Source organism: Phodopus roborovskii, unplaced genomic scaffold (assembly GCF_943737965.1).
Source record: "Phodopus roborovskii unplaced genomic scaffold, PHOROB, whole genome shotgun sequence".
Taxonomy (NCBI): Eukaryota; Metazoa; Chordata; class Mammalia; order Rodentia; family Cricetidae; genus Phodopus; species Phodopus roborovskii.
In genome coordinates, this window is record NW_026126480.1 from 23,792,498 (window position 1) to 23,806,094 (window position 13,597).

General features: G+C 38.4%; 1 protein-coding gene across 1 annotated transcript; it reads left to right on the forward strand.

The window, feature by feature from the left end:
- The first annotated feature begins 11,125 nt into the window (after positions 1 to 11,125).
- Positions 11,126 to 12,062, forward strand: LOC127228222 (40S ribosomal protein S2). The gene has a single exon (XM_051192730.1). It carries the CDS (start codon positions 11,147 to 11,149, stop codon positions 12,026 to 12,028), a length of 882 nt encoding a protein of 293 aa, XP_051048687.1. The 5' UTR covers positions 11,126 to 11,146; the 3' UTR covers positions 12,029 to 12,062.
- The last annotated feature ends 1,535 nt before the right edge of the window (positions 12,063 to 13,597 follow it).

Below are 13,597 nucleotides of genomic sequence, written 5' to 3' on the forward strand. Positions count from 1 at the left end.
TTAATTAGCACAGAGCCATAGAATTTACTTGCTCATGGGTCTTTGGGATAGAAATTTTGCAAGGATCAGCCAGAGTAGCTAAGCCTCTACTGTATCACATTGTGTGGATTCACTTATCTTTTTAGGGTTACATGGACATCAGCTAGGAGCTGGCTTGTCTTGCTGTATGAGTATCTCAGTTCTTTTCTCTGTCCAGTGAGTTATCTTGGGTTTGTGTACATAATATAATGTTTAATGAGTATGGGAATGGAAACTGTAAGATTTGACAACTTAACTTTGGGTTCTCGTGGTATATTTATCATGTCATATATTAGTTAAAAACAAATGACCAAATAACCATAATAAAAGCTGTAAAAAATCTGTGATCATTTAAAATTTACTATTCCTATCATTCCTTTCCTTACAAGGTGGGGGAAATAGTAACAAGTTCCATGAAACCACAGTCCTCCTAAATGGAATGTATATCATGTAGGAAGCTGGCTGAAGGCTGGTGGGGGACATAAGGTCGGTTTAAATTGTGGCAATTGCACCTTAGCAGTTTTGGAAAGGGGTTGACCTTTTTAGAACCATGGTTCTTACCCATTTTTCTAGGATGACATAGCTCATAAATATTATGCTTTCCATTACTAAATGCAATTTAGAAGTGATTTACTGTGGTCTTGCATCTCAAACTACAGAGTGGTTTTAGGAAGGCTTCTTATAACACTTCGTGCGTGCGTGCGTGCGTGCGTGCGTGCGTGTGTGTGTGTGTGTGTGTGTGTGTGTGTGTGTTACTGTTTTGTAAACCATACTCCTGCGCAATGAAAAGACACTGATGTCTTGTTCTCAAGTGCAAAAAAAATTTCAGCTCAGCAATTAGGTGTCAAAGACTTCCCGTAACAGCTTGGAGTTATATTTATATAACTCTTCATCATTTCCCACAGTGCACACACATCCTGCTCACTCGGGATTTTCCTATTTCCAGTGTCATACTACCCTGTAAGGGACCAGTCTTCCTGATGGCGAAGTCCTTGACTCCCATTTCATTCCCAGTTACTCATTTACCATTCTCATTACTTTGACTTTAACCTGCTTTCTAGCCTTAATAAGAAAATTCCAGTTCATTTTATGTGTGTTTAGATCTCAATCAGGGAAATGGTCACAACCCAATAGGCCTTGCTTCTAGAAGTCTTCTCTATGCATCTCCATCTGCTGTGGTCAGAGTGCCCAAATTCAGATTAACATAGAGCTAGGAAGGATGTAACCCCTGAGCTAGAGCTTCAGTGTTCTGTCTTAAATGCTGGGATATGCACAATTTATAAAACTAATATGAGTCAACTTATTTATGGTGAAAATGATTAAATTAAGGAATATTGGGTTGATTAATTAATAACAGATAAATAAATATAACTTACACCCTATCCCCTAGAGAGAAAAAGTGAAGTGACATGGAAAATATTAGCTAGTGGACAGTTCTTCTCCTCAGAGCCCCAGAGTTCAGGAAGGTGCAAGTGGAAACCAGCAATCTGAATACTGGCTTCTCTCATACAACAGGGAGGAAACCTGAGGAAAGAGGGAGAGTTTAGCACAGTGCAAATGTTAGACTGGGCAAGAATAAGGCTTTAGAGCTCCATCAGCACACTGAGGCAAGCACGGAAAAGAACTTTCTACCTACTGGAACAAGCAGGGCTTAGGATAGAGCAGAACAGGGAAAATGATGCAGATGAGAAGATTGTAGGGAGTGAGCAGAGAAGAGGGAATCCTCCCATCTCCTTTGCTGGGGGCACTCCTCACAGAAAAAAAAATCTCACCATGAAGCTTTCAGTAGTACTTCTGAAAGAACTCTCAGTACCTTCACAAGAACAGTTAGTTTACAAGAAGAGCCATAAGCTGTGTTTCTTGTTTAATTCAACAGATGCTGTGACTACCACTCCATTTGAACAGCTCACTTGTGCTTCCACATCCCATTAGAGGCAGCCCACATTCACCCTCGTTTGGCCAACTACATGGTGCTGGGAAACATGGAGGCCATTTACAGTAAATTATTCAATTAGTACATGGAGCATGCCAGCTTCTGCCATCATCTGACAAGCCAATCCAAGGGCAGCTCAGAATTGCAGGACTATTTAATCTGTGGAGTCTATGAGGGCTGTCAGCAAAGGTGGAGCAGTAAATACTATGGAAAGCCATTTAGAAATACAGCCATTGCAACTTCATTATCAGCCCTAAAACTAACTGAAAGGAGGGATTTGGAGTCCAGTGATGAAGGTGAGGAGGGAGGGTCAGGGCAAGACACATCTGGTTAGCCCTTAGGACTGCACTTCCAAGATATCTAACTCACTGACCTTCTGACCTTGGATGCTTGTTACACTTTCCTGATAGCCTTCCAAAATGATGCTGGATCTTGTGGTAAACTGATTCCCATTTTCCTGAGGAACTGCCATACTGATCTCCAAAATGGCTGTACAAGTATGCACTTTCACCAACAGTGGAGGAGTGTTCCCCTTTCTCCACATCCTCTCCAGCATAAATTGTCATTGGTGGTTTTTTGTTTTGGGTGTTTTTTTTTTTTTTTTTTTTTTTTTTTTTTTGATGGTGTAGGAGGAGGAGCAGAGATAAAGTCAAAAGGAATAGTGTTGGCTTCATGAGGATGCCCATGGTCTCTGCCCCTGTCAGAGGCCATGTTAGTGTCCATGATCCATGCTGCCTCTGGATGCCATGTTGATTCCATGATCAGGGCTGCCACAGGAGATCATGCCCCTGCATGAATCCATATCGAAATCCATGGTCCATGCTGCCACTGGCTGTTATGAGCAGGGAAGCTTCTTTTGCAGTGGTATTGACTATCGACTGCAGACTCATAATGGAGAATGAGAGACATTGAAGTCTTCTGAAACAACACTCCCCCAAGGGAGGGGGGCAGTCCAAACAGGAAGTAACTGAAGAGATTCCTTAAAACTGTGATAAAGATGCTAAAGTATAGCCCTTCACAGTTAAAGGCTTCTGGCAGAGAGAGGTGGAGGCGTGGGGGGTGGGGGTAGGTGACTTATCTTTGAAAGGTTGGTCCATGCTTGACCCATGCTCCAGTGAGTATGTGGACAACACAAATTGGAATATATATATATATATATATATATATATATATATATATATATATGTACAAGGCTGGGAGGGTGGACCTGGGAGGAATGGCAATTGAGTGTGATGGGGTGCAGTCTAAAAATTCCCAAATAATCAATAAAAATGTTATGGTGGAGGAAAAAAGAATAGACAGACTATTCCATAGAATTAGAGCAGAAAGTTTACCAAACCAAGAAAATGAAATTTAAATACAAGTAGAGAGATATTTAGAACTCTACATAGATACAACTAGAGAAAAATCTCTGAGTCATATAGTCAAGATGTCAAAAAGTAAAGAAACAATACTAAAAGTGGTATGAAAAAACTGACAATTCACACACAAAGGCAGAAATATCAGAATAACCTCAGACTTTTCAATAGCCCTAAGAACCAGAAAACCAGGGGATAGTGTATTTCCAGCTCTGAAAGTAAATAGCTGCGAACCAAGAATGCTATGCCAAGCAAAGTTATCTTTTAAAATTGATGGAGAAATAAGGATATTTCAAGACAAACATTAAAATATACACCCAATGAAGGAACAGATGAACAAAAAGCTGGGAAAAAATTAGCCATGTCTAACACAACAAACCAGCAAACCTCCAAAATCAATAGCAGAGAAGGAATAGAAATAGTAATAATCCAATATATACTTAGGAAATAGTAATCTTTTTCCTCAATAACCTTAAATATAAATGCCCCCAAATCACCAATGAAAAACCTCAGGATAACCTCCTGGATTAAAAAAACAAGCAAACAAACAAGAAACAACAACCAAGAACCAACTATCTGTTGTCTTTAAAAAACACTTATCTCACAAAGACATCCAAAGGATGGAAATAAAATTAGCAAGCAAACAAACCATAAGCAAATAAGCAAAGCTATCTTTACATTTTCCAATCAAAACTAATCAAAAGAGATGAAGCAGGCACTACATGTAAAGGGGACAATTCATAAAGAAGATACAACAATTAGAAATATTCCCACATTTAATATTGGGGCCTCCAATTCATTCAACAAACAATAAAAGATATAAAAACCACATAAGTGCTAAGACAATAATATGAGAGACTTTAATACCCTATTCTAATTTTCCTATAGGCTTTCAAAACTAAAAATAAGCATAGAAACTTCCAAGATAGATATGCTATATACCAATTCGACTTACCAGATATATACAGATATATACATTCTCTACCCAACATGTAGAGGGTGACCATTCTCAGTGTCACATGAAACCTGATCTAAAAAGTTCACATTATAAGTTTGAGATCAAGCCTTAACATATACACAAAATGACATCATTCCTTATATCCTATCAAATCCCAGTTTAAAGAAAAAAAACTGGAAATCATCAGCAAGAGAAACTACAAAAATATTTGGAGACTGACTAATACTCTTTTGAATGAACAGTGGGTCAAAGAAAAAATATGAGAAGACATTTTTAAATTCCTAGAATCAAATGAAAAGGGTAATGCAACCCACCAGAGCCTAGGGGGAACAGCCATGACATTCCCAAGAGAAAAGTTTATAGCTATAACCTCTCATATAACAAAACTAGAGACATCTCAAATAAACAACCAAATGATACACCTGAAGGTTTTAGAAAAACAAGAAGCCAATTTCAAACTTTTATGGGAATTTTGTTACCAGCAGTTTTCCCGCCAGCCTGGTCCCACAGCCACATCAGCCCCAAATAACACACAGAGATGATGTATTAGATATAAAGCTGTTGGCCAGTTACTAGCATTTCTTATTGGCTAGCTCTGTCTTAAATATTACATTTCTATCAATTTGAGTATTTAAATGTGGTCTTGGCTTATTGGAGTGAGGGTCCGGAATTGTTCTCAAATCTCTACATCTTGAATCTCTTACTACGTCTCCCAGAATCCTCCTTGTCTTCTAGTCCCGCCTATTTTGCCTTCCTATTTGCCAACAGTGCTTTATTCATTAACCAATAAGAGAAACATATTTATAGAATGACATCTCCTATCAGAATTTATTCAGCCAATAACTTTTGAGGTACTTGCCCTTTTGGACGTGGTCTGAGGTGCTATGCGTGAACTGATATGTGGAGAGACAAAGCATGCTTGCTGTGTTGTGTGGTGGTCAGAGATCTGATGGCAGCTTCCAGTGCCCTGAGCAGAAGACTGTGGTGGCCTTCTGCCTTATTGTCATTTGTGAGTGTTCCCCAAATAAATATTTAATATTCCTTTATTTTGGGCTTTCGTGGACTCCCATACCATCCATTTATACCTGGTACCCAATGTGGGGCCTGAACCCATGACCCTGGGATTAAAAGTCCCATGATTTTAGTTTTCCTTTTATTAATGTCTCTTGACTGGCTGAGGATTATTTTAGGTAGGCATTGTGAAGGCAAATTTTTCTCTGTCTTTTTTTGTAAAGGTATAAGGGAAAAAACCATCTTTTAAGCCAGTAACTATAATGGGCCACCTTTTTAGGTAACAGAGAAGGCAAAGGCATTTTAGGTTATAGAAAGCCCATCAGCTGAATTTCTTTATTTGTGGCTCCCAGGTCTGTCAGCATTTTTCATTTTTTAGATTTCTTTTTTAAAATAACAAATACAAGAGAATTTTAAGGGCTGGTAGATTTTATTAATATGTCCAACAGTTAGCTGTTCCTGCACCAGCATAATTTAAAGCTTGTAGTTTCTTTGATGTTATAGGCCATTGCCCAATCAAGATAGGTTTGTCAGTTAACCACTTTAAGGTTGGTCCCTCTAAGAGTTCGACAGTTATTATAGCACTTGGAACACAGAGGCAGGCAGATCTCTGTGAGTATGAGGCCAACCTGGCCTACGCAGAGCTAGTTTCAGGATAGCCAAAGCTACACAAATAAGCCTGTTCCAAAAACAACAACAACAAAAAAAAACAAAAACAAAAACAAACAAACAAAAAAGCACACAAAACAAAACAAAAGAGAGAGATCGAGGGAGAGGGAGCATGGTATTCTTAATCCCAGGATTGTGGATTCAGGGCCAATGTTGGGCAGTAGGTGTAAATGAATGGGGTAAGAGTCCATGAAAGCACAAAATAAAGGGATGTCAAATATTTATTTGGGGAACACTCACAAATGACAATAAGGTAGAGAGCCTCCATGGTCTTGGGGCACTGGAAGCTGCCATCACATCTCTGACCACCACGTAACAGAGCAAGCACACTTCTCTGTGCTTATCAGTCTACATGTAGCACCTCAGACCATGCCCAAAGAGCTGGTGCCTCAAAAGCTATTGGCTGGATGAAGTCTCACAACATCAAACCCTTTGTATATCAAGAAATAATAAGACGAGGGAAGAAATTAATATAATAGAAATGAAGAGAACAATACACAAATGTAATCAAACAAAAATTGGTTCTTTGAAAAAGTTAGATTGACAAACCCTTAGCCAATCTAACAAGAAAAGAAAATTTTGTTACATCATTTGAAAGTTTTTACTCCAGTGAGCTTGAAGAGATGGATGAGTTTCTAAATGCATATGAACAACTCAAAAATAAGTCCGAAATATATAAATGAGTAGATACATGTCTCTTCACAAAGAAAACCTAGGTGCAGATGGACCCACTGCTGATTCTATAAAACTTTCAAGGAAGATCTAATACCAATGCTTCTCAATTTGTTCCACAAAATAAAAAGAAACACTACTAAATGCATCCTATAAAACTGGTATTATCCTGATACACAAACCAGATAAAGGCGTGTGTGCACGCGCGCACACACACACACACATACACACACACACACACACACACACACACACACACAAAGAACAACAAAACAATAACAAAAGTAAAACAAAACCCACAAAAGCTATAAACCCCAGATAAAAACAGATGCAAAAATTAGCAGCAAAATACTTATAAACTAAATTCAAGTAAACATTATCAAAATCATAATGATCAAGTGTGCTTTATCCTTGGTATGTAAGTTTGTTTGAAGAAATACATATCAATAAATATAATATCCCCAATAAATGTATTTAAGGATAGAAATCACGTATATGTTTTCATAGGTTCAAAAACAATGTGCTTGACAAAGCTCACTATATCTTCTTGTTAAAAGTTCTGGAGACAGGAATATATAGAGCATATTCCAAAATAATAAAGGCTATGCAGAACAAACAGTCCATAGCCAAAATTATGCTAAACATAAAAATTGAAATTATTTCTTCTAAAAAAAGTAGGAATGAGACAAGGATGCTTGCTCTTACTTCTTATTCAATATAATTTTAAAACTCTCAGCTATAACAATGAGACAAAATAAAAACACAAAATAGATAAATACAGGGGGAAAATCAGCCATTATTTAAACTAGGAAATACATCATAGAGAATGAAATTTAGGAAAAAAAATATCTCATTAATAATAGATTGCCCTAAACTGTACTTATGTACCTAATCAGAGAAATGAAAGACAACTACAATTAAAACTTAAAGACATTCAGCAAGGAAATCAAATAAGAAACTATATGGTAGAACTTTCATACTTCTTGATTATTAGAATTAATATCATGAAAATATCTGTATTATCAAAAGTACTGTAATGAACAATTAACTCCAACAAAAATTCCAGTCCTCCTTCACAGAGCTATTAAAAAAAAAACTTCAATAAATCATATGGAACTACAAAAGATCAAGAATAGCCCAAGCAGTCCTAAGGAGAAAGAATACAGTTGGAAGGTCACAATACCTGATCTTAAATTATATTAGAGAGCCATAATAGCAAAGACAGCCTGGGCCTGGCATAAAAACAGACAGTTAACTTAATGGAAAAGAATAGAGAACCCAGAAATAAACTAGCAAAGCTATGCTCACCTAACTTTTGACCAAGGTGTCGAAAATATGCAGTGGAAGATAAGCTTACTGGCAAATGGTGCTGACAAAACTGGATATCCACCTGCAGAAGGGTGAAATTAGATCCACGTCTTTGACTGTGTTCAAAAATAAACTCACAGTCAATCAAAGGCACGAACTTAAAACCTGAAATGCTGAAATGGAGAAAAGCGTAGGGAAGTACATTTTAAGACATAAGTCTAGCTGGACTTTCTGATCCTAGCACTTCCTGATCCTAGCTTCAGTAGCACAGGAACCAGCCCCAAGCATCAACAGATGTGGCAGTGAGATTAGAAGGCTCTGCACAGCAAAAGAAACTACCAGCAGAGAAAACAACAGCACCACAGAATGGGAGAGTTTTTGTCAGGTACACTTCAGAAAAATGACTAGTACCCAGAATTCACAAGAGGCTGCAAAAATTAAGCACCCCAAACCCAAAGCTGCCAATTAACAAATGAGCTAGTGAAATGAATAGACTTCTCAAAAGAAGAAACACAAATGGCCAGTAAATATTTTTAAAAGTGTTCAACATCCCTAGTCATGGGGGGGGGACTATTTTGAGATATCACTTCACCTCAGTTAGCATGGCTGTCATCAAGAAATCTGACAACTGTTGGAGAGGATGTGGAGGAGGGGTGTGAAGGAGGGGTGGAAAGGGAGAGTGTGAAGGAGGACCCCTGTTCACAGCAGTGGAAGTGATGATATGGACATCAGTATAGGATTTTCTCAAACAATAAAATAGAACTGCCATGTGACCCAACCATACTGTGCCTGAACAAACACCCAGAGGACTCTAGTGCACTACAGAGACACTTACACATCTGTGTTCATTGCAGTTCTATTAATCATAGCTTTGAAATGGAGCCAGCCTAGTTAACAGATGAATGGTTAATGAAAATTCACTACACATACACAATGGAGTTTTAGTCAGAGGCAAATAAAAATGAAATCATGAAAGTTTTAGGAAATTGTGGGTCTGGAAAATATATTAAGCTTAGCTAAAATTCAGAAAGGTCAGAACCTCATGTTCTCGTGTGTGTGTGTGTGTGTGTGTGTATGTGTGTATAAATGTAAGTAAAATATAAAAAGTTAGAAAGGAGACTAAGAGAGGGCACAAATAGGTGATGGGAAAGGAGCAAAGGGAAGGAATATATGGAAATTGAACCAACAAAGTCCTTGGGGAAGGGAATTTCAAGGGAGGATCACAGGTGGCTGGAGGGGAAAGATGAAGGGAAGGAGAATCTACTAAAACACACTTTGTTTGAAAATGACATCTGACACTTTGCATACTAGCTTTAAAGATAAGAGAAATAGGTTTTAACATAAAGGGGGAAATAAGAATGACAAAAAGAGAGTCGTTTTCTTCCTTTAACTGTGTGGCTCCCAGGAGTTGAACTCAGGTTTCAGACTTGATGGTAAGCACCTTTACCCATGGATCCATCGTGCCAGCCTCAGTGTCATAGTTCTTTCATATCTCTCATGCCAACTTACCACTCCAAGTAAGCCCTAGGTCCCTTCTGTTTATCATCACAAAGTCTCTGGAAGTCATGTGGTGTTTGTAACTTATCTCATAGAAGTGTGGCATTTTTATAAAGTCAACCATTCTATACTCTGCTTCAGAACAATGCAATTATTACACTTAAGAGAGAACTTAAGAGACATTGAAATGAGAACTAAAGTACCTGTGGTTTATCAGGTGAGTTCCTAGCTAGGGGTGCTTGTTGAGATTGGGACTCTTATGAATCAAGAGAGCCTCAAAAATACATCTCAAGCCATTACAACAAATATTTATTCTTCAGATTAGAGAAAATGAAATGAATGCTCCAGGCAGAGGCTAAAGATCTTTTGTCCAAACTTACCTTGATGAAGCTTAGTTTTCTAAAGTGGGTCATAATTTGATAATACCCAATAGCAGTGTTGTGTACAATTAAACAAGAAGTTTTGGTTTTTAATGCAGGTGTTTTGGAGAACAATAAATAGTGTTGGGGAAAGGGAAGAAAGCTTAGAGGTCAGAGGCTGACTAATATGACACTATGTTGAAACATCACTCTTTATGTGAGTGGGAAATGTTTTATTCATCCTAATAATCTTCTAACTTTATAATATTATACTATGAAATATAGTTATTTTAGAACAGCTTAAAGAATTCCAAAGCCCTTTTCCCTAAGTCCAAGACATTAATGTTGAAGATTAATAAGCATTATACTTTAAGCAAATGACTCACAGGTGTTGTAGCTATGAATAGACATAACTCTAGTACAAGAACCATTAGAGTAAATTGAATAACTTTAATGTAGAGAGAATTTGGACATATATCAGGTTTTATAAATCACATGCAAAAGTTATACTTGGCAAGATCTCTGAATTCATTTTATTGTATAGTTCCAGGCTGGGAAGGTATCTGTGCATCTCTGAGAGAAAATAAAAGATGTGATTTGAAATTTAAATTTAAAATACAGTATTTTACTCCAGTCTTAATATATGGAGTATCTTGTTTAAATTTTTCCTGCTTCCTCTACATAACCAGAAAAGTGCAGTTACTTTTATATTCAAAGTAATTCTCATACCCCACATAAATAATAATCTCTATACTTACCAGAGGAAAATACACTAGTTTCTAGTTCAAATTCTTGTTCAGTGTCTATCAATTGAAACACTAAACCATCCAATATTTGAATATACATGAGTAAACTCAACAGAAGTGTATATGAATAAATAGGAAAAGTTTTATTAATAAAGTTGATTTCATTTTATTTTCAGTGTAAATTAATTTATCATGAGTTGGCCATACTCCCAGAGAGAAAATAGATGCAAATGTAAATTAACACTTGGAGATCTAACTTGGGCCAATAAAGTTCCCCGTGATTCAGAAACAAAATAAAGTTTTTTAACATCACAAAAAATGCATGGCATTGTAAATCATCATAAATACTAAATAATTCATTTTCTTAAAAAAGAAAGAAATTTATGCACCCACAAAGACTAGTTTTCCAAAACACAGTAGAGTAGTCCTGTTAGCCAAAGGCACAGAGAAGTATTTGATGCCTTCAACATTTAGGGTATCTTTTTATTGTTTAATGATTAGAGAGACTTAGAAAAAGGAAATAAGAAACTTCAAAATCAGTTACAATAATGTGAAAGTATAGAAGTTATTGGATTTAAAGTCAATTTGTCGCTTCTTCAACTTCGGGAAAACACCAAATGGCGGATGACGCCGGTGCAGCGGGAGGGCCCGGAGGACCGGGGGGCCCAGGATTAGGAGGCCGCGGCGGCTTCCGCGGAGGCTTCGGCAGGGGCCTCAGGGGCCGCGGTCGTGGTCGAGGCCGTGGCCGCGGTCGAGGCCGTGGGGCTCGTGGAGGTAAAGCCGATGACAAGGAGTGGGTCCCTGTCACCAAGCTGGGCCGCCTGGTTAAGGACATGAAGATCAAGTCCCTGGAGGAGATCTACCTTTTCTCTTTGCCCATTAAGGAATCCGAGATTATTGACTTTTTCTTGGGGGCATCTCTTAAGGATGAGGTTCTAAAGATCATGCCAGTACAGAAACAGACAAGGGCTGGCCAGCGGACCAGGTTCAAGGCTTTTGTCGCTATTGGGGACTACAACGGTCATGTTGGTCTTGGTGTTAAGTGCTCCAAGGAGGTAGCCACAGCTATCCGAGGGGCCATCATCTTGGCCAAGCTTTCCATTGTCCCTGTGAGGAGAGGCTACTGGGGGAACAAGATTGGTAAGCCTCACACTGTTCCATGCAAAGTGACAGGCCGCTGTGGCTCTGTGTTGGTGCGTCTCATCCCTGCCCCCAGAGGCACTGGCATCGTCTCTGCTCCTGTGCCCAAGAAGCTACTGATGATGGCCGGTATTGATGACTGCTACACATCAGCCAGGGGCTGCACTGCCACCCCGGGCAACTTTGCCAAGGCCACCTTTGATGCCATCTCTAAGACCTACAGCTACCTGACCCCTGACCTCTGGAAAGAGACTGTGTTCACCAAGTCTCCTTATCAGGAATTCACTGACCATCTTGTGAAAGCCCATATCAGAGTCTCTGTTCAGAGGACCCAGGCTCCAGCTGTTGCCACCACATAAGGGGTTTTATACAAGAAAAATAAAGTGAATTAAGTCTGTTTAAAAAAAAATAAAGTCAATTTGTCTCATATTTTTACTTCACAGATATTTATTGGCTTATGTCCACTGTACATAGTGATGGCTTTCATAAAGACATTCGAATCAAGTATAACATGGATTTCTGTCACTTGTTCCCACTTGCTCTTCCATTTTGCCTCCTCACTGTTCTCACTGGTTCTACCTTTATGTCATGTTTTTATCAATAACTTGTGCATCTATATATGTAAGATCCATGAATAAGAGAAAACATGAGGCAGTTGTTTTTCTTTTTATTCTGACTTACTCCATTTATGAAGATTTTAGTTGTGTTCATTTTCCTGCAAATGACATAATTTTGTTCTTTATGACTGAATAAAATCCCATGGCTCATATATTTTCTTTACCCACTTTTTTGTTGACAAACACTTAAGATGATTCAATAACTTGGCTTTTTTGATTACTGCACAACTATAAATATGCAAGAGTCTTTTCTGTGCCTAGAGTCCTGCAGATGTATACTTGGGGATGGGATCACTGGGTCAGGTGCCAGTGTTAACTTCAGTTTTATGAGGAACCTCTAGAATGAGATTTTATCTTCCAGAGTGACTTTAGAGAGTGAAGACTCCAAGGTTGTCCACTAAAATCCTTTTTTCCCCCTGCTGTTCACTAGGAGCCCTCATAGCAACAGCCCCCTTTACCTGTTCACAGTCACAGCCACAGCCATGAGCAAGATCTCATCATGTGAGATCACAGTCACAAGCTGGGCCACACATGCTTGCACCTGTGTTGCATCCTCCTGATCCTCAGGAAGCGCTTTCAAATCTGTCCTGAGCTGCCCTGAAACTAGCCCAGTGTCTTTCTCTGGTCTAGGTCCTGAAGGGATATAAACTATAAAATATTACAAAAGATTTATCTGTGAAGCTTGGTATGTAATGAGTATGGAATATTTAGTTTACAAATAATAATGAAATATACCATAATATTTATCATAAATTTTCTAGCTAATAGATTATTACAGAATACTTTGTTGATTTTCACTGGACTTCTGTACAATAGGCAACCTATGTTTGTAACTGATAAAAGAGAAAGGTTTCAATATGAGTGTGAGTTACTGCATTTTTATATAAATAAGAAAAGTGAAGCAGTGAAGATCTTCTGAACTTCATTTATTCATCAGTGACTGAGTTTTGTTAAATTGGACAGTAGTACCTGTCAGATCTACATGACCCCAACTGGATGGCATTCCCCTACATATGGAATTGGGGTGGGGGGATGGGAGGGGAGGATGGTTAGAGTGCTTGTGAGAGGGCAGAGAGGGTAAAAGGGAGGGAAGGAGGGAGGGAGGGCTGAGGGGAGGGAGGGAGAAAGGGAGGGAGAGGGAACTGGGATCAATATGTAAAATAATAAATTAAATTAAAAAAATGCTTTGACTCCAAAATTTAAGTTCAAGGACAAGTTATTTTTGTTTCTACAGAAAATGAAAAGATGTGGATTCCTTCCAGACTAATGTGGTTTGATCACGCCAGACCACCTGAAACAGAGTACCAGGTG

Bases quoted from the DNA above. Each gene is read 5' to 3' on its own strand.
- LOC127228222 (XM_051192730.1), top strand. From the start codon at position 11,147: ATGGCGGATGACGCCGGTGCAGCGGGAGGGCCCGGAGGACCGGGGGGC.